General features: G+C 42.6%; 1 protein-coding gene across 7 annotated transcripts in view; it reads left to right on the top strand.

Moving 5' to 3' along the window:
* CALN1 (calneuron 1) overlaps window positions 1–25074 on the top strand; it is a 532500-nt gene that overhangs the window by 42551 nt on the left and 464875 nt on the right. For 5 of the 7 annotated variants that reach the window (XM_019663705.1, XM_019663715.1, XM_019663707.1 and 2 more), the window contains one exon: window positions 7331–7520. The exons of 1 other annotated variant lie outside the window; for it this stretch is intronic. In XM_019663705.1, the coding sequence (XP_019519250.1) occupies window positions 7402–7520 (119 nt within the window). In that variant the 5' untranslated portion in view covers window positions 7331–7401. Of the gene's footprint in view, window positions 1–6058; window positions 6214–7330; window positions 7521–25074 lie in introns of those variants that run through there. One more of the 7 variants, XM_019663710.1, reaches the window with a different exon arrangement.

A 25074-nucleotide genomic window follows, 5' to 3' on the forward strand; every position in this document is an offset into this window, starting at 1 on the left:
AGCCTACGCTGTCGCCAGTGACTCACAGCAGCCCAGCTCCAGGTTGAGCTGTTGTTCAGCATCTTAGCTGTGGAGGGCAGTGTCACTTGCCCTCATATGTGGGATCTGAACCGGGGCCCTCTGGCATCCCCAGCCAGTTCTTAACCATCGCGCCACTTGGCCGGTCCTGTATTTGCTTCTATGTATTAGGTAGTGCTGGTATGCCCTCCAGTCTTAGTAGAGTGGCCTTACGTAGTAGATGTCCTGTGAGACCTAGTGATGCAGTTTCCCTGTCACCAGAACCAGGTGCTCCAGGTGCATCCCTTGTGTGTGCCCTCCTGTTAAAGTTCAGACTTGATTGCTGTTTGAACATAATGGGAGGGATTCACCCTCAGACTGAATGGTTACGAGCACTGGTTGTGACTACAATGGAGACTGTGGTGCAAGGGCTGATCCTACAGAGCAGGGTTCACTTTAACAGGGCTGTGGTGCCTGCCCGCTTACCCTTTTGATGTGTCATCCTTGGAGGTGGCCAGGTGATGCTCGAGCCCAGTCAGAAGCTGACCACTGGGCCTGCCTTCCCCAGGGCCTCTTTGGAGGGGACCCACTGCAAGCCAAGTTCAGCAGCAGTCTGTGCCCTGGCACAGGGCCATCTGGCATGAGCCACAGAGCAATCCAGAGATGGCCACCATCTGCGTTGTCCTTGGAGATGCCTTTAGAAGCCAAGCCACGAACCAAGGCTGCTAGTTCCAGGGTTAGGGCTGCTCAGCCAGAAGTACTGGACACACCTAAGCCAGATGCTGCTCATTTGGGTTTAGTGGACCTTTGAGAGATTTTAGGAAAGTTGCAGCATGAGCAAAGGTAGACCATTTATATGAAAAAGCCACTGGAAGCAGCTTGGGTGGGGGTGTGGTTTCAGGGAATCACTAGGGTGTGGTCAATGAAAGGTGATAGCCAGTTTGATGGAGACTCAGTATGGTTTCTGCCTGTGTCTGCATGCAGGGAGGGGAAGGGTTCAACAAAGAAACAATGGCTTCCACCTGCTCCTCTGTCCAGGAGAAAGCTACTCCTCCAGCCCTCAGCCTGATTTTAGACATTCATTTCCTCCCCATATGTCCCTGGTGCCTTTTGAGCTGCATGGAGCTCAGAGCGAGTGAGTTCATCAGTGAGTAAATCCATGTGCAGGCCCTTTAAAAAGAGCACCTGGGGGGTTGGCCGAGTGGCTCAGCCTGTTAAGAGCTCGCTTGGGAGCACCAGCTCTGAGCAGTAGGGCTGTGGTTCGGATCCCACATTGAGGGCCAGTGACGCTCGCCCTCTACAGCTAAGATGATGAACAACAGCTCGACCTGGAGCTGGGCTGTTGTGAGTCGCCAGCGATGGCGTAGACTGAAGTGGGGCTGCAGTGGGCTGCTGTGAGCTACATGAGTGGCTGGCAGCCAGTGTGAGCGGCTGGTAGCCCGGTGTGAGCTACTGGGAGCTGCTGTGAGCGGCCGACCAATGACAGGCGACCGACTGCCTCACCCGGGAAGAGCACAATGATCATACCAACATGGGCCAGTGAAGCGACATCCTCCACAACTAGATTGAAGAACAAAACAGCAATTTGTCTACCTGTCTGTTCCCCTTCCCCAATTCCCCAACACTGTTATCCTCCCCCCAATCCCCCAATAAAATCTTAAAAAAAAAAAGCACCTGGGACTGTAGCTGTCCTCTGTCTTACTCAGTCACAATTGTTGCTGGTTTTCACAGGCAGAAGTTTTGGGGACGTCTCTCCCTGGCACTGAAACCCTGGACTTGAAGGGGGTAGGACCCCTCACTTCTCAGTGGGGGACCTCCACAGCCAAGATAGCTCTCCTGATTTTTAATGGGTACATGTGGGTGTGGGACTAGCCCATTCCATGTCTCTGTCTCTTTAACTAGTTCCCAGGTGGCTTCTTCTGTATATCCATAGTTGTAGGGCTTCAGTTCCACTAGACTTCAGATGATTCTCAATAATGGTTGTTCTATGGTTTAGTAATTGATGTGGTCCTGAGAGGAGATGAGCACAGGGTTTACCTACTCTGCCATCTTGACTGGAGATCCTTGAAAATGAACTTAAAAAAATTAAATTTATTGGGGTGACATTGATTAATAACATTATACAAATTTCAAATGTACAATTCTATGATACATTGTCTGTATATTGCATTGTGTTCTCACTACCCAAAGTCTAGTCTCCGTCTATTACCATATATTTGACCCCCCTTTATCCTCTTCATCCTCCCCCTACTACTTTCCCCTGTGGTAACCATGCTTCTGTTGTCTGTGTCTCTGAGTTTTTTGTTCATTGATTGCTTTCTGTTTTTTATACTCCACATATGAGTGAAATCATGTGGTTCTTGTCCTTTTCCATCTGACTTATTTCACTTAGCATAATACTCTCAAGATCCATTTATTTTACATCACATTTAAGGGAGCATTTAGCATATGCTTTTGCACTTTTTGGCAACTCAATGGATATTTCCTACATGTTAGACCAGCAGTTCATTTTTATCCTTTATTTGTGTTTTTGAATATTCCTAGTATTAAACTATTTAAAAAGGTGGTGAACAATCACCTCAAGAAGATGACAGTGTCTCAGATTCAGTAAACATAAATGTAGTGGTCAGACTTTGTTGCTCATCAGCACTTGGAGCAGAGTATTTATGTCTTTGACAACCTCTCTTATGTAGAAGGAACATCAGTACTCACATATTCCAGTAAATGAAGGACTTAGCTTTGGGGCAGCTGGACCTCACACTATGCCTCTGCCTTCTTGTTCTCAGCAAGTGATACCCCACTAAACACCATGTGGTATGACATAGCACTCAACATTTTGTCCAAAAGTTACCTTCAAAACAGAATTATATTTAAGAGAACACTTGTGCACTACTGGGGTGAGCATAAATTGCTACAACCACTGTGGAAAACAGTATGGTGGTTCCAGAAAACATTAAAAATAGAACTACCATAAGATCTAGCCATCCCACTTCTGGGTATATATCCAAAGGAAATAAAATCACTATATCAAAGAGATATCTGCACCTTCATGTTCATTGCAGCATTATTCACAGTAGCCAAGATATGACAACATAAGTGTCCATCAATAGACAAACGGATAAAGAAAATGTGGGTCATATATACAATGGAATAGTACTCAGCCAGAGAGAGAGAGAGAGAGAGAGAGAGAGAGAGAGAGAGAGAGAGAGAGGAGAGAGAGAGAGAGAAGGAAAGGACATTATGATAAGTGAAATAAGCCAGACACAGAATGACAAACACTGCATGATCTCACTTATATGTGGACTCTAAAAAAAAAAAATTGAAATTATAGTAAGAGAGAATAGAATGGTGGCTACCAGGGGCTGGAGGGTGGAGGAAAAGGAGAGATGTTGGTCAGAGGGTACAAACTTTCAGTTATAAGATGAATAAGTTCTGGAGAGCTAATACACAGCATGATGACTAGTTAATAATAATGAGTTATATATTTGAAATATGCTAAAAATAATAAGTTAAAATGTGATGAATGAAAAACCAGAACTATATTCATTTGTGACAAAAACAAATTTTACTTGTGGATCAAATTTGATGGCATGTGTAGAGGGTTTAGAGAAAAGACCCACATACAAACCTTTGTCAAGCATTACAGAGGATACAACCATGATTATAACACGGCCATCAACAGCTGTAAAATATAGCAGGGTCCCTAGACACAAAAAAGTCTAACCAGATGCCCAATGAGGTTGTAATGGAAGGAGTATTCCTTGGGGAACATTTAAACTGAATCTTGGAGTATCAGTCTGGAAATCACTGTTCCTTGGGGTTCCCAAAAGCTAGAAGCATCTCCCCCATATTTATGAATTATTCTTGCCAATAAACAATGCACGCTCATACACTTTGTTCATAAACATTAGATTTTCAGTCATCCTCTGCTCCCACAGTGATTGTAATTTTAGATACTCCAAGAAGGATCATAATCTATGAAGGATTGAGTTTGCCTGTGACCCATGCACCCACCTGAATACTCAGAGCCATGTATGCTGGGATGATGAGGTTGACCCATTCACCCAGACTGTATCCATATACCTCCCTTCCTCAGAGGCAGGAACTAGGGATCCATTTAAGAAGATGTGGTGGGGATTGAAGGGGAGATTCAAAACCTCCCCTCTCTGATCCCCTCAAGGACAAACTGACTCTTTGAACTGAAGGAGTAGGAACAGCCTTGTTCTCTGGTCTGTGTGTTGTGTCTGTGTCCCCAGCTTGATTTAAGAGCTCTATGAGGCTGTATCTGTGGTGGATTCACTCTGCATCTGCCAGCACTCATGGGTTCAGCCCAGCACCCATCTGACAAGAGTGGGTGCTCAGTCACTGCCTGTTAGGTGCAAAAAGAAGGAATGAATAATGATAGTTAGCACATGTAGTACTTACTCTGTGCCAAGCACTTGACAATAATTCTAATAAGTCGTGCTATTATTAACAAATCCATTTTGCAGATGAGGGAACTGAAGCACAGAGAGGTTAAGTAACTTGTCTAAGATCACACAGCACACAAGTGGCAGGACCAGGATTTGAACTGCATGGTCTGATTCAATTAGCCAAGTTCTTAACCACATCACTACCCTAATCTATGCATATTATGAATTGATAACAGTGATGGAACTGATGGAACACCTTGAATGCAGAACCAAGGAAGTGTCATTTTTTGGGTGGCCCAGAGTGCCTCACACTGGGTGGTCAGTTCTCAAGGTACATTTCAGGTACTGAAGGAAGTTGATGGGTCATTTGCTGAAATAAAAAGCTGAGGAGTTCACTAATGTGGGTCGAGGAATTAGCTCAAAGCTCTAACTGCAAGACTTGGTCTCATAAGCCAGCTCCTTGTTAGTCTTTCACAAGATAGAAATATAGGCAAATAGACTTAGCGGAGAAATTCTGAAAATAATTGCCCTTAGGAATCTCATCAGAAAATGAGGTAGCCAGTTAATTTGGGGCCAAAGAGTCATTTTCAGTAGGTATTTACTGTGTGTCCCAATATGCATAAAGCCACTGAGGACTTGGGGGGCACTTGCATTATTGCTCCTGTCTCTGAGGACCTCCCAGTGAGATGGGGAGATGCAGGTTCATCTTTTATGCAGATGCCACCTTCAGAGGCATCATTAATTGGCCATGGTTGGTTGGTCTATCCCAGCCTGTGGAGGGCAGCTTGGCTTTCCCTACTGTGTGTCAGGCCGGCCATGAGCAGAAGAGAAACATTCTGGTGAGATGGCTTCTGGCTGGAGGAACCAACTCCCCCTGGCTCTGTGATTCTCTGGCATGTGGTGAGCGCTGCAGCAAAGGGCACCAGAGGCCAGCTGAGTAGCAGGAGCAATTGTTCCTATGGAGAACTGCCACCTCCAGGGCATTGCTCCTGTTGAGCTAAGAGCAAGTTCCAAGTCATTAAGTGGATTGGGTTCTCAAGCCATTGTCACCATCAACTTGGACATCCTTGTGGAGAGCTCCTTGCAAGTCCCATAGCTGGCTTGGCAGCAAGACTAGCAATGTGTATGTGTGTGTGTGTGTGTGTGGGGGGGGTGTCCCTGTCCTGGTGTTTACTCTGCCAGAAGGGGACTGATGAGGAAGGGCACTAAACATATTTGGAAGTTCTTGTATGTGGGGCGCTAATTACTCTTTAAATCTGCGTTTGTGACCAATCACAACTTTCATAGTGCTGGGACTGTCATGGCAACTAAAAGCATATCTGAAAATAAAATGTCACTTTTTTTTGCATTTCTACTGTAATGACACAGGAAACTTGTTTTCCTTTTTAACATAACATGATAACTAGAGAGGAATAAAAAAGTATAGGTACGTATGCAGCTTGTGTGGATAAGCAGGTGTTGTACTGTGTGTGAACATATGAGAGGTGTGTGTATGTGTGTGTGTGTGTGTGTGTGTGTGTGTGTGTGTGTACCTGAAGACAAGTGTTATTGCATGGACATCTTATACCTGTGTTGTTTGGTGAGACAAAGCTTCTGCCTTTTTTCCACAGCATGGAGCTGAGCCTGTCTTGTCTGACCTGGAATGGGGCTGACAGATTTATAACCATAATTTACAACTATGATGACATTTGCACACAGCTCTTCAAGATTTCATTCATGCTTCCTAAAGTCATCTTCTGAGTTCCATCTCCTATGGGCTGGCTCCTGTAGGAGAACATTCCCCAGGCATGGAAATGTAGCTCCGGTCAGTACCAAGAGGCTGGAAGCAGAGCAGGGAGCCTCTTCCCAGGATGTGATGTGCAGGGTCTGAGCAGTGAGGAACGGGGACTGCTGGCTGCTGGGAGAGGCTGCTGAGCACTGCAGTGTGCAGCCAGCCCCTGGGGCCAGCTTTCTCAGGCAAGGACTCCATTCATGATGACCAAGGCTCACTCTTTTCATCACAAGAATTCTTCGAGTTAAACTCTCTGTACTTCACATTTCCTGAGATTCTTTGTTTTTACTTCAATAATGAGAACCAATATTGATTAAATGTGAGTTCAGTAAGTGTTTATTGAGCACCAATAATTGTAAGTTTGCCCCTGCCTGGGCCCAGAGGACACAGTGTGCATCTGACTTACTCTCTGCCTGGAGCTTTTCTCAATGCAGTGTTGGGGAAAGAAAGGGACAGAAATTGTGGACAAAGAAGTAGGCACAGATGATGGATGCCTTAACCTGAGTCGAGCTGTAGAGGCCAGAACCCAGGGAGAGATGGTGACATCACAGGAACCCAGGGCTCCCTACGTGGGGGAAGCAAGTCTGGACAGGAGCTGGTAAAGGGGCTCTAGTCTTGGATGCTCTTTGCTTTGTCTGAGGAAGTTTGGATGACCTTGCCTTAGGATCGTGAGTAGCATCACAAGCTTAGGAGTTTGGCAAGAGTCTTCTTCGTAAGATGGCTATTTCTAACTGTGCCCCCAACTTTGTTTCTGTGGCTCTGTTGATGTCAACAACAAAGAAACAAATTATGCTGGCACGGAGCTGGGCCTTCTTGCAAGTCACGTTGGTGGATACAGCTCTCTCTCTGAATCGCTTATACTATAGCAAGCCCCATGGGGATGTGAATGGAAAAGTACCTGTAAATATTAAGGTTGGTTTCAAAGGCACATTATTCGTTTATTGTGTAATACCCTCTGGTGACATTGAGGCCTTAGTAATAACTAAACATCTGTCACAACTGTAATTATATTTGTGCCAGGATTGTGTTTCTACCATTGTCCTGTTTAAATAAGGAAGGAAGGGAGGGTGTGAATTATTTAGGCAACTGACTTTTAGTAAATAATCAACCAGCACTGTGCAGGCAGTAAGTTTCTGTCAACTCCTTGCAGAATCTCTGTCTCCGCTGACGTCCCCTTGATGTGCTCACAAATCTCTCTGAGAACATCGCCCTGGACCCCCGATGCGGCTGCCCGAGCAACCTGGAGAAGGGAAGCCTGAGAATGAGGAAAAGGGGGACAGAGGAGCCCCTGGAGGGGGAGAAGAGCCGCCAAGGAGCCAGGCCCCCGACTTCCCCACTTGGCAAGTCTTCTTCCCCCAAACCCCCTTGGAGAAACGAGCTTTCTCGTGTGTTTGCTCAGGACTTGATTGTTTTCTGCCCTCAGGTAGGGGTGGTGCGGGGGCTGGGAGCCTTTGCTGCCAAGTGCGGGGGGAGAGGATACCTATGGACAGGACATCTGGGAGGGGTCCTGAGAAGACCGTGTCTGAGCAGGGTACAGAGATTTTACCATATGTCTTGATTCTGACAGGTTTCCATTGATTGTATTTGAGATGTGTGGATGGGTGAGGCGATGGCATTAAAAGCTGAGTCTGCCAGGAACTGATTGGGTTGAGGAATGCAACAGTTATCATTTACAGAGTGCCTACTCTGTTGCAGCATGGAAGCAGGAGTGTTGCATAGATAATTTCAACTAATCCTCACAATAACCCTGTAAGGTGTTATTAACACCATTTTTGCAGGAGAAAAGTAAGACAAACATTAATCAACTTGCTCCAGATCACACAGGCAAAGGTAAACCCAGGATTCCTACTACGTCTCTGAATCCAAAACTGATATTCATAACCACTAGACTACCCTGCCTCCTCACTTATAAGTGAGATGGTCAGTTCAGGGGGAGGGGTTTCAGATGTTACCAAACCACGGGCTTTCCTCAGTTTGATCCTGCTCTCTTTCTGTATGTTCTGACATGATATACTTAAGGATGTTGTAATGGGAATGCCAGCCCTCTCTGCCATCAACTCATAATGAATTTAGGTTTAGGCTTATGGGATGTGGGGTGTGGGGGAGGAAGTAGAAATATTCCCGATGACTATAGCTCCTGATTTCCAGCAATTTCTCCTAGGAGCTGGGGGCTGGACTACAGGGCCCAGCACAGGATGCTACAAGGGTCTATTCAGAACTTTCTCTACCACACCCATTGTTTGGGAACGCTAAGGTGGGAGCTGACTAGATTTCTGGCCCACGGCATGCTGACCTGCACCATGAGTCCTTCTCATGGACTCTGAGGATAGGTCTGGAAGGGCAGCAGGAAGCTGGAAATGACGTCTGCTGCAAGGCAGGCTGAGCGTGAGGTTCTTCCTGGGAAAGTTGGCCAGGGGCCTGGGCAACCTGGGCTGGGCCTCCCCATCTTACCTCACCCCTTCCAACTGAGGAGCCCCGGCAAGAGGCATGGTCTAGTCCAAGGGTGAAATTCCTGGGTGGCCTTTTCTCAGTCTGGGATAAGTGATAGCATCCTGGGCGCTTGCCCTGGGAAAGGCGGGCATGTTGAGGGAAGGAAGTGAGGACTGGGGCTGACAAACGTTTCTGCATGTCCTACGGGGGCTGTAAATAATGACATACATGGTCGAAGCTACAGAGGAAAAGGACAGTTTTCTACCTTAGTGGATATGAGGATATCATATAGCAAACAAAGAAGTCTGATGGAGCAGAAAGGCACTTTTTGCTCAATATACTCCCAAATTAAAAAACGTATTTCCTCATTTGTTCCTGTGACTTTGGGATTTAGAATTTCGGGGCCGGAACTGTGACAGGAATGAATAAGGCAATTTAGTCTCTCCTGTCTCTGGGCATAGCAATAGCCCAAGTTGATTGAACCGCTACTGTCAAGTCACCAACTTCTCCTTAGGGCATTATCTCCTTTTGGACTCCAGGCTGAGGGTCTCTAGGGCTCCTGGCTTGTTCCCATCACACATTCACACCTGAGCCTGCACAGAAACACATGTAACACATTTGCTTACTCTTTCCTTGGGAGCATACCCACACACTTCTGAAAGATTTCTTTGTGTGGTGGGCAGGAAGAGACAGCTAAAGAGAAGAGATGGAGTCATGGGAGGGAGTCTCGTTGCTGTGATCTCAGCATCAGGAGTTGGGCATGGAAGGGAGGGCAACACAGCCCATCTGAAACACATCCTCACGTCAGTTTCTAGCAGTGAGGTCTCTCAGAGTACATTGCCCCCCTGTCTTTCAGTCCCTTGGCTGGGAACCTCCTTAAGATATAGCATAGCATGGGTATGGGGACTAGCTGCCAGAGCATCAGGGGCCTCATCAGATCCAAAGCCCTCTGGGCAACTGCCTAAGTAGCTCTGCTTGGTGTGGGCAGGGTAGGAAAAATTATCAAGTAGGGAGGAGTCTCCTTGATGTGTCCTATCTTTCCAAATCATTTTCACACTCCCTGGTACCATTTTGGTTGCAAGTACAGAAGTCCAGTAGAGCCTCTTCTAAGTGAAAAAAGAAAAATGTTAGGAAGACTTCAGGCAGGGATTAGGGGGAGGTGTTATATAGAATACAAGGCCTCAGGGATGGCTGGATCGAGAGCCTAGAGAGATTTTGAAAACCGACGAAAGCTGCTTCTCTCTGCCTATCCACACCTCTCTGATTTCTCTGTCTGTATGAAAATTATCCCTGTCAAAAGATTCCAATTTGGCAGCCAGCCCCAAATGACAATCAGTATTGTGTCAATTCCAAATCCCCCAGGAACAGACTCATTGTTGCCCACTCCTGATCAAATCAACAGTATCCAGGGGAAGAGGGTCAGAGGGTATGAACATGGCTGCTCCCACTATAAGTATGTGGATGGAAAAAGAGAAGAAGCAATGGCCAGAGAAGTGGGGCATCTCTTCACCCAAATTCCTTGAGATATTGGTTTTGTATTCCATTCTTGAAATTGGTTGGCTATCCATCAGGTGCTGATAAGGCGCTTGCTATTAGTTCTTTGAGTTACAGCCTTTAAACCCATGAGACCCAGAGGAGTGAACTATCACTGGTGCAACGAGAGCAGTGGAGTAGCTGAGGCTGGCTGCGGCCCTGCAGCGAGTGTGAAGAGACCTTGCACAGGGGCAGGGGTGGAAGTAAGACCTGCTCCTAGCCCTCCTCCCACCTGGATCTTCTCCCGCTTGTCAGCCCAGGCGATTGCAGAATCCCCTAGACTGCCTACTCCTGTGTCTCTGCCAAGGTGTGGCCAGGCTTTCTCTTGCTGGTCTAGAGGAGACAACCTGTAGATGAGGTCCTCTTTCTTTTCTACTTCATTCCCTTAAGAGTTTCACAAGGGCACATAGCAACGTGACTTGTCATATGACTTGTCTCGGGCCTGCCGAGACTCTGAGTCCTCAGGCTAGCGGCCTGAAATGATGGTCTTCTTCTTTCTTTTTTTTTTAAATCTGAGCCATCCTGCCACCTGTTGGCTGCTCAGTGGCTGCTCAGCTTGGGCTGGCAATCGAACTGCTGTTGCTCAGAGCTCAAACTCGCGAGCGAGCTCTTAACCAACTGAGCCACTCGGCCGGCCCCTTGGTCTTCTCCTTTTGTCCAGACTATGGGATCTGCAGCTCTTCAGGTCAGGTCTAGAGCAGACTTATGGATGGTCAGTAGGCCCAGGAGGCCAGCTAGAAGAGCATTCCCTGGGAATAGAGAGGTGATCAGGTGGCTTCACCTAACTACAGCTAAGTAAACAACCCTATTACTATGGTGCTGCTCCAACCCAACCCTAAGGAAGCTTTTCTAATATGGTGAGAAATGAATGTGTACTATTGATATATGAGCTAAGAATAGCCCATGTTCCAAACAAAATGTTTTTTAGTATTTTGAAATGAAATCATGTAGACAAAGCAAGGAATTAGAATGCATGACTCATTAAATTGCTGACTCTGAAAGCAATGGAAATTCAAAGGAAAATTTTCTCTCCCTATTTCTCCCTCCCACCCCTGTTCTGAGTTTTTACATGAATAGAACCCATAAAGTACTCCATGATTTAAGGTCCAACATAGTAAGAGGCAGAAGGAACTTAACCTTTATTGCCTGGTTACTAAGCTCGCCTCCCTAGCTAGACTGGAATCGTCAACCAGAGTCCCCCATGGCCTGCCCATTCTCATTTTTCTTCCTCCCATCTCTCTGCCTTGTCCCTACCAGTATCCAGGGAATTCCATGGCCCACTATGGTAACTTCTCCCTCCTTCCAGTGCCAGGCTCTGCTGGACCTTAGTAGACCCAACTCATCAGCCTTAACAAGGAGGCTTCATCAATGAGCATTAGCTCTAGGGACTGTGTATCAGGGGAGAGTGTACACTGTATGGTGTTGTAGCAGGATGTAGCAGTGGGCGCCTGCATCAATTCACTGGGTGGTCTCGGGCTCACTGGTGGGTTGAACGGAAGTGTTGGGCCTCATCAGTTTTTTTGTTCACATAAGCCTTTCTAAAATAAGTCTTATGGTGAATCCAGTACTTAAAATAGAAAAGAGAAGACCCATTGTGTTTGGAGCAAGGTGTGTGTGTGTGTGTGTGTGTGTGTGTGTGTGTGTGTGTGTGTGTGTGTAGGGAGGTCCTCCAGGACCCCTGAGAGGAACAGCAAGATGTATCACTTGAAGGGACTATTGGTAGACTTCACAGCACAATTCCTTAAGAGTTGTGTAGCAATCTTACCTCCAATCTCTCCTTGCCATCACCTGCTTTCCTTCTGATCCAATCCACACTCCTTGAATACCTCCACAGCTTGCTCAGTCTTACATCTCCCCTGAGTCTTGATGTCATATGGGGAAGCTCAGATGACTGTGTGGAGTCCAGGCAAAATTTTTACCTCATATTGCCCAAACTTTAACTCCAGTGACTTTCTTTCCCCTTGACTTTCAGTCCCACGGCCTCCGCCTTGCTCTTGTTACCCTCTAGAGTACCCCACTGCTGAGTGTTCACACTGCAGTACTCTTCTCTTTGACGACCTCCTCTACAGCTGTTTAGCACTGCTAGTCCCATTTCAGGATGTATAGCATGCTGAGAGAAAATCCCACAGGGATATGGGACGTGGATAGCTGACCCTGCCTACTCATAGCCTTCAACTCCAACAGGTCTTCAGTGTGGCTCAGCATTTCGTCTATGCTCAGGTCTCCTCCCCCTTCACCAGGATTGTTTCAACCCCTACCCGTTCTTCCAAAAGTGATGTCACTGCTTCATTCATATAAAAAACAAAGGTTGCAGGAAGAAACTTCTTCAACTTCCTGCCCTCCCCTCTATCCCCTTTCCTTCTTTCATGTCCCTCTTCATCTCTCCCTGCCCATCCATGGAGGAGTTGGCCCTACCAGTCCAGGGACCATCTGCCACATGTGCTTGGACATCTGTTCCCTGCCACCTTCTCTTCAGGGACCTTATTCCATCAATTATACTTCCTCTGTTATTTTTCAACTTCTTGCTTCTTTCCCTAAGCACAAACATTTGTTCTAATGTCATTCATCTTTTTTTTTAAGCCAAATGGTAAAATTTCTTCAAGCTTCTTGGAAAAAATGCCTATATATATATTATATATTTCTTTGGCTTTCATTTACTTCTCACCCCTCACTGTGATCTGGCTTCTGTTGCCATCAGTCAACTGATCATATTCTGGCTGGAACAAGGGATAGTGTTAGAGCAGAAGGAGCAATGCCAAGTAATGGGCCAGTTGAAAATTTAGCTCATCATCAAAATTGATCTGACAAGTTCACAAAATCTATACATGCTTGTAGGCTCTGCCTCCTAAGCCAGAAGCTTTGCAAGTAGCACCCAGAAATCTGCTGTCCCTGATTCTCTCCTCCCCGGGCCCTTCACTGACAGCCCTGTCTTGCCCCAGAAGCCTACCACGAGGGACTCTGCTGCCACGGTGCCACACCAACAGCATGCTCTGCTCACTCTTGTCACATTGGTCAAATCTTCTCCCTTTCCCTTTCCTTGCCAGTTCCAGCCATCCAATTGGAAGTTCAAATGACCTCAGCTAAGAGACTTTTAGTCACACTTTCTCTCTTCTGGAGATTTTTCTGGCCCTGTCTCTTGGAAATCTTTGTTTCACCCAGGACTGATTCACATCTTTGTGACTCTTTTAATGCAACATGTTACAAATTGATGATCCTTAGAACATCTATGTAAATAAATAAATATCCTCTAAAAGGGCTTCACGGTCAGTAAAATTCAGATGATGTTCTATACTAGGTTTATAGCTTAGAGACTATCAATACATATTAAAATGTTAAAGATGCCCTACAGCAAAGAATGGCTTATCTTTTGTAACTCAGCTTTTCCAAACACAGTTTGAGCCAGTAACACTGGGTGTGAGTAAAAGTGTGTGTGTGTGTGTGTGTGTGTGTGTGTGTGTGTAAAGGCCCAGAAACCACATACTAAGTATTTATTTCTTTTTCTTAGGACAAACCTAGTTCTCAGGACAATTCAAATGATAAGTAACTGACCTCCTCTGGGCCCAGTGAATGGTTGCACCCATATTCATTCAAGCACCATTAATTGGTATGCCAGACTCTGTACTGGGTGTTGGGGATAAAGGGATGAATAATATCTTTCCTCATGCAGTTTATGGGCTCACAGAAAAGACGGATTAGTACTCACCATAGAACTTATGTGTTAGGATAAATTCATACCCAGGGAGTGCCTAAGAGCATGTCAAAGTACACACACACACACACACACACACACACACACACACACACACACACAAAACACATGCAGTGGTACAGCTCCCGGGTACATCATTCATTTATAAAACAAGAATACAATGTGAATGATATTCCATGAAGTTTTGCAATATAATAGAACAGACACATATCCATCCAAATACACAGTTTGTTGTTATTAATGTGGTCACATTTCTCCACAAGTTTTTTTTCACTCAGCAGTTTATTACCAACATCCTTTTCTATTGTACTATGATTTATTTAGCCAGCCCCCTATTGATGGCTGTGTAGGTTGCTCTGTTTGCTTTCACAGGCATGGCTGCAATAAACATCTTTGTATATTTATCCTTATGAACTTGCGCAAGTCTATCTAAATACAAATTCTCTAGAAGTGAAATTTCTGGGTCAGAAAGTATACCTATTGTTTTCTTTTGCTAGATTTGCCAAATTACTCCAGAATTATTTTACCAATTTCCCCCAGGAAGGGCTTCTGAGGACAGGGAACTGGAGTGGAGGGAAGGAGGAACAGAGGAGAAGGCTTGAAGGTGATCATTAATGGGGTAGTGTCCCTTAGGAAAGTGGGAGGGCATAGGATCAAGAACAGTCTTCACGAAGAAAAAAATTTATATGCCAAGCCAAAATGTAAATTGTAGTCTCCACAGAAAATGTTACAAATGATCTCAGCTAAGGAATTTTGATCATTTTCACCTTTCTGGAGATTCTCTGACCTGATTTCTTGGAAATCCTCCTTTCATGCAGGATCTATTTACTTCCTGCATGATTCTTCTACTAACATGTGCCACAAATTGATGATTGACATCAATTTTAATAAGCATTCCTCTTATTAAAGGAGGTTGGATAACCTAATTGAACCCAGGAAGAGCCTTGGGCATCAGGATGCCATAGGCCTGTCCTGCATTTGCATGGGGATATAGAAATGGGCCAGAGCATATCTAGCATCACAGGATAAGCAAGATACAAGTTTATGCAATGTGCATTTCACCTCATGCCAGGCAATCTAAGACAGTTTAGTATTAAAACAAAGCTTGATATGTTAGGGTACAGAATGCTAGTTTATACTACAAAACACTGGACTTCAAAAGTGGTTTCTTGCTTACTGGGGCTGTTTTGCGTTATGACCTCATAATTCTCTATCATCAGAAGCCTTTTTATGAAAAAAATTAGAATCACTGGGACAGGCCATATCCATCTGGTACACTCCTGGTGTTTGTATCAAATTTTAATTGGGGCATTTTGCTCCTATTGAGAAATTGAGGTGAGGGAGGGGAGAGAGACTGAAGTCCATGTCCTACTAGACTTGCTGTTAGCAGAAAATTACATAAAACGGTATCCTGCCCATCGCAGAGTCCAGAGGGAGCTGGAGAGACCCAGAAGCCCCTCAGGCCTGTTCTACCAGGCGCCCCTCCTCCCGTCTTCTCCCACCGAGTCAGTCCAGCTCTCAGCCCATGGTCCACACAGGTGGCCACTGCAGGAGCCTCTTCGTCCCGAACCTCTTGTCTCTTACTCCAGTTACTATTACTTAGTAATAAACTGCCCCCAACTTGTAGCATAAACCAAGAAACATCTTATGCTCATGGAGTGTCTGGGTCAGGAATTCGGTGAGGACGGCTTATTTGCCTTGTGATGTCTAGTGCCTCTGTTGGAAAGACTCAGATGTCTGGGGGCTGGAATCATTTGGTCACTCATATGTTTGGTACCTGGGCTGGGATGGCTAAAGGATTAGCTCAGGTGGGAGCATCTACCTATGGCTTCTCCTTGTGGCTTGTGCTTCTCACAGCATGGCATCTGGGTTGTAAGATAAGCATTTAGGGATGAAACTTCCAAGAAGACCAGCTGGGACCTGTTGGCCTTTTATCACTTCACCCTGTAAGCATCACTTCTGGTATATTTTAGCAGTCCAAATCCTCCTCGATTCAGGGGTTGGAGGCATAGACAACACATATCAGTGAGAAAAGGTTCAAAAAATTTAGGAACCATACTGTAAAACTCTCCTTTTCCTTCATGGATCCCGGATCTCCTGCTACCCGCTTCAGGCGATGCACCTCTTTCAGCACCTTCTGGTTTCCTGCTGGTGGCGTGGTAGAAGAGGATGCTGTGGGGGTCAAGATGAGAGACCTTCCCTGTCATTCTGAGAATGCTGTGCATAGCTGGGAACATTATTATGTCAGAAAAGTGTTCTTTCCTTGAGTTATGCTAATCTAGCATGTGCCAGACTTTAGGAGGAGGAAGGACAGGGAGGAAAAACCACGTTGGCACATATAGGAACTTTAAACAAATGGACAAAGACAATAATCAGCCCAAGTTTTCAGAAAAAGTAATAACAAAGCACATTCCAGGAGAGAGAGTGGCCAGGCTATGGCATATCATTATGCAAGTGGTACATCCCACACCTCTAGGAGGTGCTTAGCAAGAATAATTAATTGATCCCTAGTCACACAGACCTTTGATGGGACTTATTTAAGGGAGAGTAGTCACTAGTTCTACTGTACTGCTGTTATTCAAGTGTTGGCTGCATTCCTCTCCCAGGGTCATCTTCTCATTTTATGTTTGGGGAAAACAGCTGGGAGTCAGATGTATACATGAGTCAATCCACCCTGCAGTTGATTCTGGTTCCATGCTGCCACCTATAGGCTCAGCACCATCTCAGCCCTCTGCAGCCTCACTTCCGGTTCATACTTGGGACTCTGGGAGTGGTATCTTCTCAATATGCTGCAGCCCCAAGCCCCCAGCCCCTGAGAGGGTGGGGGTTGCTGAAGAGAAAGATGTTTCTTTTGCTGTACTCTCTTTCAATTCCCCACAATTCTACTAACACACACAAGATATCCATCTGCTATGTAAAATAATAGATTTTTACTTAAGGCTTGGGAATAACGGGGAAATTTTATTGTAGGAAAAAATTATAATATATAAAGGCATCTTTTTAGAGTCAGAAAAAAATAAAAATATTTTTAAGGGACATTACCATGCATAGATTCCTTTGGCAGTCTGGTGAATCTATGAATTATATTTTTAAATGCATGAAATAGAATAATTAAGGTAACAAAAAGGAAATCAATTATATTTAAGTACAGTATGAAAATATTAAAAAAACAAATGTGTGATATGTTAATACATGTGCTTCTTTGTTGATACGTTAAATAATAAGATCTAGCAGTGGGTGTAATAACCATTATAAGTTTAAAGTACTGTAGTGATAAGCATAAACAACATTGTGAAATAATGTGCAATGACTGTAACCTGATAGGAATAGATTACTGGCAAAGTCACAGTATTGCTTATTGCACCATGACTTGTGGCTTGTGCTCATAATTGGGGAAAAAAATGCTAGATTTCATTCATAGGTTTTTAAAAATAAAGGTATATTCTTTTCCATCCAAATTCATGGAACCCTTGAATCCTATCCTTGGGCCCCCAAGGTCCCTCTGGAACCTGTCTAGTGTGTTTCTTAGCTGTTTCCAGCCTCTGGGCAGCCTGCCCTCTCATTTCTAAGACTCAGTGCTTTTTTCATCTGGACTTCCCAGGGAAAATCTCTAGCGCTCTTTAGGAAACGATCCCCGCTACAGGACCCACCTCCCTCTGACTTCCTCTCACTGGGACTATTCATAGAACTAAATATATCCTGTCAGTAGGCAATAGGAATACTATTTTGGCAAGTATTACACTGGTGCATGTTAACATTAAGGCTAAGCCCAAGTCAAGAGACTTCTTACCCCAGGGCAGGACAACAGGACTTGACTTCTTAGGGAGAAAGGAAGCTTCAAAGCCAACCTCCCAGGCAGAGAAAACTTGCAAGATTAAAGGCTAACAGGGAAAATTCAGACCTCTGAATTCTTCTCCTAGTGTAAAGAAGATCCCTCTACCACTTTTCACACTTAATGGTGAGGCTGGAGCCAGGAAGAAAGAGTATATAACATAGGGGAAGTAAAGGGACTTCTCTTCATTTTCTGGTGAAAGGTTAGAGGGAGAAGGACAAATGATAAAAACGTAGAACTGGAATGTTGTTCTTCTTCCACCTCTCTCACCTGGCACCCAGAGATTTTTAACGGACACATGTGGGTATAAGACCAATTCATTCTGTGTCTCCACCCCTCCTACATGTCTCGATGTGGCTTTGTCTGTATGTCCTTAGTTATAGGACCTCTGTTCAGCTAGACCAGGTGATTCTCAATGATGATTTTCTGTAGCTTAGTTGTAATTTTGATGTGTTATGAGAGGAGGCAAGCATAACATTTTCCTACTCTACCATATTGACAGGAAGCCCTCCATGTATAACTTTTGACTCCCCAGAAACTTACCTACTAATAACCTACTGTTAACTGGAAGCCTTACTGATTACATAAACCATTGAACAACACACATTTTGTATGTTATTCTTGTATTAGTCTGTTTTTAAAAAAATATTTTTATTGAGGAATTGGGGGGAGGGAACAGCACTGGGGAATTGGGGAAGGGGAACAGACAAGTTGCTGTCTTTTTGTTCTTCAGTCTAGTTGTGGAGGACATCGCTTCACTGGCCCATGTTGGTGATCATTGTGCTCTTCGTGGCTGAGGCAGATCGGTCACCAGCCATTGGATGGCTGCTCACGGTAGCTCACAGCAGCTCACGCCAGCTGCTGGCCACTCAAGCTGGCTGCCAGCCACTCACGGTAGCTTACGGCAGCCCATTACAGCTTACACTGTTGCTGGCGGCTCATGGCAGCCCAGCTTCAGGTCAAACTGTTGTTCACCATCTTAGCTGTAGAGGGTGCAGCATCACTGGCCCGTGTGGGATCCGAACCGGCAGCCCTGCTGCTCAGAGCTCGTGCTCCCAAGCCAACTCTTAACTGACAAGCCATTCGGCAAGCCCATATTATTCTTATAATACTAAGAATACTGTATTCTTATAATACTAAGCTAGAGAAAAGAAAATGTTATTAAGAAAATCATAAGGAAGAGAAAATTCATTTATAGTATTTGTTGAAGAAAACCCATTATGAGAGGACCCATGCAGTTCAAACCTGAGTTGTTCGAGGTTCAATTGTACTTAATAGTTTAGTTGCAATATGGATGTATAGTAGTATCAGAATTGATAACACATACATCAGTGGGAAACAACTTTGTCAACTGAAATTCTTATGTATAATTCTTTGCCCTTAGTTTTACAGACTCCACTCGTTTCTAAAGTAACTTATGTCAGCCCTCCCCTACATGACTCCCTTTAGTGAGCTTGTTTCATACATTTATAATACAGATTGATTTGTCATATTTGGTGTTCCATCCTGGGATTCTACTGACCTCCTAAATGATTTTAAAATTTGCACACATTAAGGTTCACTCTTTGTGCTGAAGTTCAATGGATTTTGAAAAAATGCATATTGTCACATTAACCACAATTATAGTATCATGTGGAATAATTTTGCTGCCCTAAAGGATAACCTCTGCTTCACCTATCCAACCCTTCTCTTTTACCCTAAAACTCCTGGTAACCACTGATCTTTTTATGTCACTATTATTTTGCCTTTTCCATGTAATTGGAATGTCATGTAATTAGAACCACACAGTATGTAGTTTTTCCAGACTAGCTCCTTTCATTTACATATATTCATTTAAGATTCATCCATGTCTTTTTTGACTTTATACCTCATTTTTATTGCTGCATAATATTCCATTTTATAGATGCACCACAGCTTGTTTATTCACCTCCTGCAGGACATTTTGGTTGCATTCAGTTTTTAGTTATTATAAATAAAGCTGCTATAAATGTATAAATCTATATATAGAGAGATTTATAAACAAATATTATGCTATAAATCTGCATGCAGATTTTTGTGTGAATATAAATTTTCAAATTAGTTTGGTAAAAACTTAGGAGTGTGATTGCTGATTAGAATGGTAAGACTATGTTTAGGTTTATAAGAAACTTCCAAACTATTTGTCAAGGTGGTTGTACCATTTTTGTATTCCTACCAGTAAGGACAAAAGTTCCTCTTGCTTCACATTTTCACTAGCAATTGATACTGTCTTTTTGTTTTTTGATTTTACACATTAATGGGTATGTAGCAGTACCTCATTGTTTTAAATCTGCATTTCCTAATGATGTATGATGTGGAACATCTTTTAATATACTTACATGGCATCTGTATATTTTCTTTGGTAGGGGTCCATTAAAATCTTTTCTCCATTGTTTTCATTGAGTTGTTTGTTTTCTTATTGTTGAGTTTAATGACTCCTTTGTATATTTTGGCTATAAGCTCTTTATTAGATATGTGTTTTTCAAATATTTTCTCCCAATCTGTGGTTGGTCTTTTCATTCTCTTAATTATCTTTTTCAGAGCAGAAGATTTTAATCTTAATAAAGTTCAACTCACGAAAATTTTCTTTCATAGATCATGCATTTGGTGTTTTATCTAAAAACTCATTACCAAACACAAGATCATCTACATTTTCTCCTAAAAACTATAGTTTTGAATTTTACATTTAGGCCTATGATCCATTTTGAATTAATTTTTATGAAAGATGGTTTATGTTCTGTGTCTAGGTTTATTTTTTTGCATATGGATGTCCAATTATTCCAGCACCATTTGTTGAAATCAACATAGGTTTTTCATTCTCCCTCTGGTCTTCTTGTTTTCTAGGAGTAAATCTTAGAGAAAATATGCATGCATGCACACATTTGCAAACACCTTCCAAGGACAAACAATAATTCCCAGAGATGGCTCAGTGTAAGTCAATATAAAAGAAGATAACTCTTTTTATTAGAAGCAACATAATCTGCAAAATGTCCCCTGTCCACAGTGGAGAAAGCTTTTTGCCTCCCTTCTCTAGGTCATACTCAGAGATGTAATTTTGCACATGAAGTGAGGATTGTTGTGACAATAATGTGACGACAGAGCCTGTGCTCTACATCTCCATCCTCAGTTTCCCTGTAAATTGGATATAAGCTGTGAAATCATTGATTTTTCTATTGACTGGGCAGGAACCAATTTTTAGATAGGACTTTTATTCTAATCAGTAAAAAGACACATCCCCACCCCTTCTTAGAAAAACTTCTGGGAGGTGTGAATAAAGCTGTGTACTTGCCATTACACAAGGATCTTCTGTGCCTGCTGCTGGGGACAAAAGTGAAGACAGTATCACATAAGTCCTGCTCTCCAGGGTTCACATTCTAACTGAATAGATGAGTTAAAAATTCAGTTATAAGAGCAGTCACCAAGCAGCATTTTTCTACCTTTCTGCCATTCATTCTTTGGGAACTTAAGCTTCCCAAAGTCTCCAGAGGTGTTTTTCACATGTCTGTGTACACAGGTTTAAGAGACTTTTGCCTGATGGTTGCCATTTTTCTCCTTTCATCATCTTTGATCATCAAGGAGATGCTTCCTCTTCTGTGAACCTCTGCTGCCTGACAGGAAAATTTCTATCACTGACCCTCATGGAGTTGGCCAGTTCTGGGATACAGCTGGACAATGTGTATGAACTGAATGAACTGAAGGGCTTATCACCAACACTTATAGTTTCAATTCCTCTGAGAGTCCTTCTAAGAGACTTGATTTTCTTTGTTTAATTATTATTATAATTAATAATATTATTATCATTATTATTACCTATACACTGTAGTGATTTTTGCCCCCTCATCCCTGAATTTCAAAAGTTTTACCAACACATGACTACGTGTGAGTCTCTTTTTGTTAATTTTTCTAGGAAGTTGTGAGCCACTGTGATCTTCATACTTATTCTTTAATAAGTTCAGAAAAAATTTCTTAGGTTATATTTTTTTATTATTACCTTTTTTCTACAGTTTGGGTTTATTTCTTGGGAATGCCTATAATTCTTAGGTTGCATCTCCATTTCTTTGTCCTACATACCTCACACATTTTCCTTTAAATGTGTTTATATCTTTATCTTTTCCTTCTGCATTCTGGGAGAGCTATTCTAATTTTTCTTAACAAAGCTTTGGTTTAGTTTTCAATAAAACTTCTACTAATTATTGCCTCTGATGTTCATTTTTCACCTGTTGCCAGATGTTTCTTTCCTTTCTCCGTATTTTCCTATTTGCATCTCTGCTTTCACCTTGGTTTGTTCTCTCCCTGCCCTAGTCTCACAGTGTGTGCCTTCATGTATCATTTATGATGACTCCAAGGACACAGTTTATAAAATTTATATCTGTTTCTTAAGATGTGATCTTCAAGAATAGGCTCTTTCCCTTTATAAAATACTCATGCAACTCAACACCAAAAAACAAACAACCCAATTAAAAAATGGGCAGAGGATATGAAGAGACATTTCTCTAAAGAGGACATACAGAGGGCCAGCAGGCATATGAATGAATGTTCAACCTCACTAATCATTAGAGAAATGCAAACAAAAGCCACAATGAGATACCACCTTACCCCGGTCAGAATGGCTATCATCAATAAATCAACAAACAGTAATTGCTGGCAAGGTTGTGGCGAAAAGGCAACCCTGGTGCACTATTGGTGGGATTGCAGATTTGTGCAGCTACTATGGAAATCAGTATGGAGGTATCTCAAAAAACTAGAAATGGAACTACCTTATGACCCAGCAATTCCACTATTAGATATTTATCCAGAAAAACCCAAGACACTAATTCAAAAAAATATATGCACCCCTGTGTTCATTGCAGCACTATTTACAATAGCCAAGACTTGGAAACAATCAAAATGTCCATCGGTAGACGACTGGATTAAGAAACTGTGGTACATTTACACAATGGAGTATTACTCAGCTATAAAGAAGAAGGAAATCGTACCATTTGCAATGATATGGATGGACCTAGAGAACATTATGCTAAGTGAAATAAGTCAGCCAGAGAAAGAGAAATACCATATGATCTCACTTATATGTGGTATCTAAAGAACTGAACAAAAGAGTAATGTAAACAGAAATAGTCTCAAAGACACAGAGGAAAAACTGATGATTGCTAGTTGGGAGAAGGTGAGGATGAAGGAGAAGGGGAAGGGACGAGATAATATAAATTGGTAACTACAATATGGCCTCAGGGATCGAAAAGACAGTTTGGGGAATATAATCAATAATGTTGTAAATATTTTTTAGGGGACCAGATGGACTCATGTCTTGTAAGGAAGACCACTTCATAGATGGTGTAGAGGCCTGACCACTACACTGTACATCTGAAGCTGCCATTGAATAATATTATATGTCAACTATAATTTAATACATATATAGTCATGGGATGTAGAGTATAGTGTGGGAATAGAGTCAATGAAATTGTAACAGATATGTATGATATCGGAGGTGGGCGGGTAGTCAACGGGGGGAGGGGAGTTGTCACTTTGTGAACGGTGAAAAGGATAACTATTGCATTGTTTTGTACACCTGAAACTAATAATAATAAAAACAAAGAAAGAAAAAAAAAGAATAGGCTCTTTTCTTGAGCTTTTAAGACAATGTTTTCCTTCCTACATGTTGCATTGTCATCTAATAGACTCCATGTTTGGCTTTTTCATTTTTATTGAAGCTTGGAATTTGCCAATTTGTGGTTTGACTGGTACCCATTTGGCCTAGGGTTGTGAGACCAGTGTGGGATCTTCTCTTTTTCTGATGTTGGATTTCCTGACTCAGTGGGAGAATTCATAAATTAATAAAAACAATGTGCACTGCTTCCAACTCTCTATCTACAATGCTTTTCATATATTATATTTCAATAACAAATATCCCATTTACAATACTTTTTCTTCTATAGCATATGCCAGGAGGCATACTTGGTTTCTTGCATAGTAAGACTTGTAGTGGATTAAAGCAGAAAGAAGTGCTCAGTTATGGGGAAGAGAGTTGCACATGATGTTGACAGGCTCAGAAAATATTCTCATGCTCCTGAGAGGTGGACACCTAGTTTTCAGGTCCCTACCACCTCAGGTCCTAGAATCAGAGTCATCTTAGGGGACATACCAGCTATACAGCTGCTCAGGGTTCAGATAGGTAGATAGATGATAGATAGATAGAGTTATAATGCTATATCTACATATGTATAAGTGTATCTACCTCTCTATGCAAGAAATCAAGTATGCCTCCAAGTACATGCTATAGAAGAAAACGTAAACAGGATATTTTTGTTATTGAAATATAATATATAAAAAGCATTGTAAGTAGATATAGATACATGGATGTAGAAGTATAATTATATTTATCTTTCTATGGAGTGCTAAAACATACTGAAATAAATGAGAATTTAATGGCTGTTAACTAGGATTTTCACACACACCTATGTAACTGAAATATTAGTCCTACTGTTGCTAAAATAAGAGTGATTTCAGAAGAAAAATCCTCATTATAGTGTCCCATTTATGTTGGATACTTTTGTGAATGTGTTTGCACAAACTGCAAGATGAAACTTGGTCTATGTCACCAACATTGTGACTAGAGAAAAAGTGGTAGTTACCTAGAGTTGACAGTCTCAGTCAGTCAGAATTCCAGAAACAACAAAATGAATGATGTAGTGCTATTTACAGGGTTTTGAGTACTTTTCCTGGTGTAAATAACTCTTATATTATTAAGTGAGATAATTCAGAAAGCACATTCAGCCCAGTGTCTGGCACATGGTATGCACCCCATAACTGTTAGCTCTTACAATTGTCATTAATTGAATGTACTTTATCTAAGGTTAAATCCTTTAATATACCCTTTAAAAACTGTATTTTATCAGAGAAATTTAGAATATAAGATCTAACAATTAAGGTTGCAAACTTGTTGGAACTATGTTGCTAACTTTTTTTTATATCAGAGGGATTATTCATTATGAATTTGTACCAACTGGACAAAGAATTAATTAACCAAGTTTACTCTTTGGAGGTGCTGAAAAGGCTGCATAAAAAAGTTAGCTGAAAATGACCTGAAATTTTCTCCAACAGCTCATGACTCTTGCATCATGACAATGCAGAAGCTCACATGGCACACTGTCTGTGAGGGAGTTTTTAGCCAGTAAATAGATAACTCTATTTAGACACCTTCCCTACTCACCTGATCTGGCCCCCAATGACTTCTTTCTTTACCTGAAGATAAAGGAAATATTGAAAGGAAGACATTTTGATGACATTCAGGACACCAAGGGTAATATGATGACAGCTCTGATGGCCATTCCAGAAAAAGAGTTCCAGAATTGCTTTGAATCGTGGACTAAGTGTTGGC

The sequence above is a fragment of the Hipposideros armiger genome, unplaced genomic scaffold (genome assembly GCF_001890085.2).
Source record: "Hipposideros armiger isolate ML-2016 unplaced genomic scaffold, ASM189008v1 scaffold_400, whole genome shotgun sequence".
Taxonomy (NCBI): domain Eukaryota; kingdom Metazoa; phylum Chordata; class Mammalia; order Chiroptera; family Hipposideridae; genus Hipposideros; species Hipposideros armiger.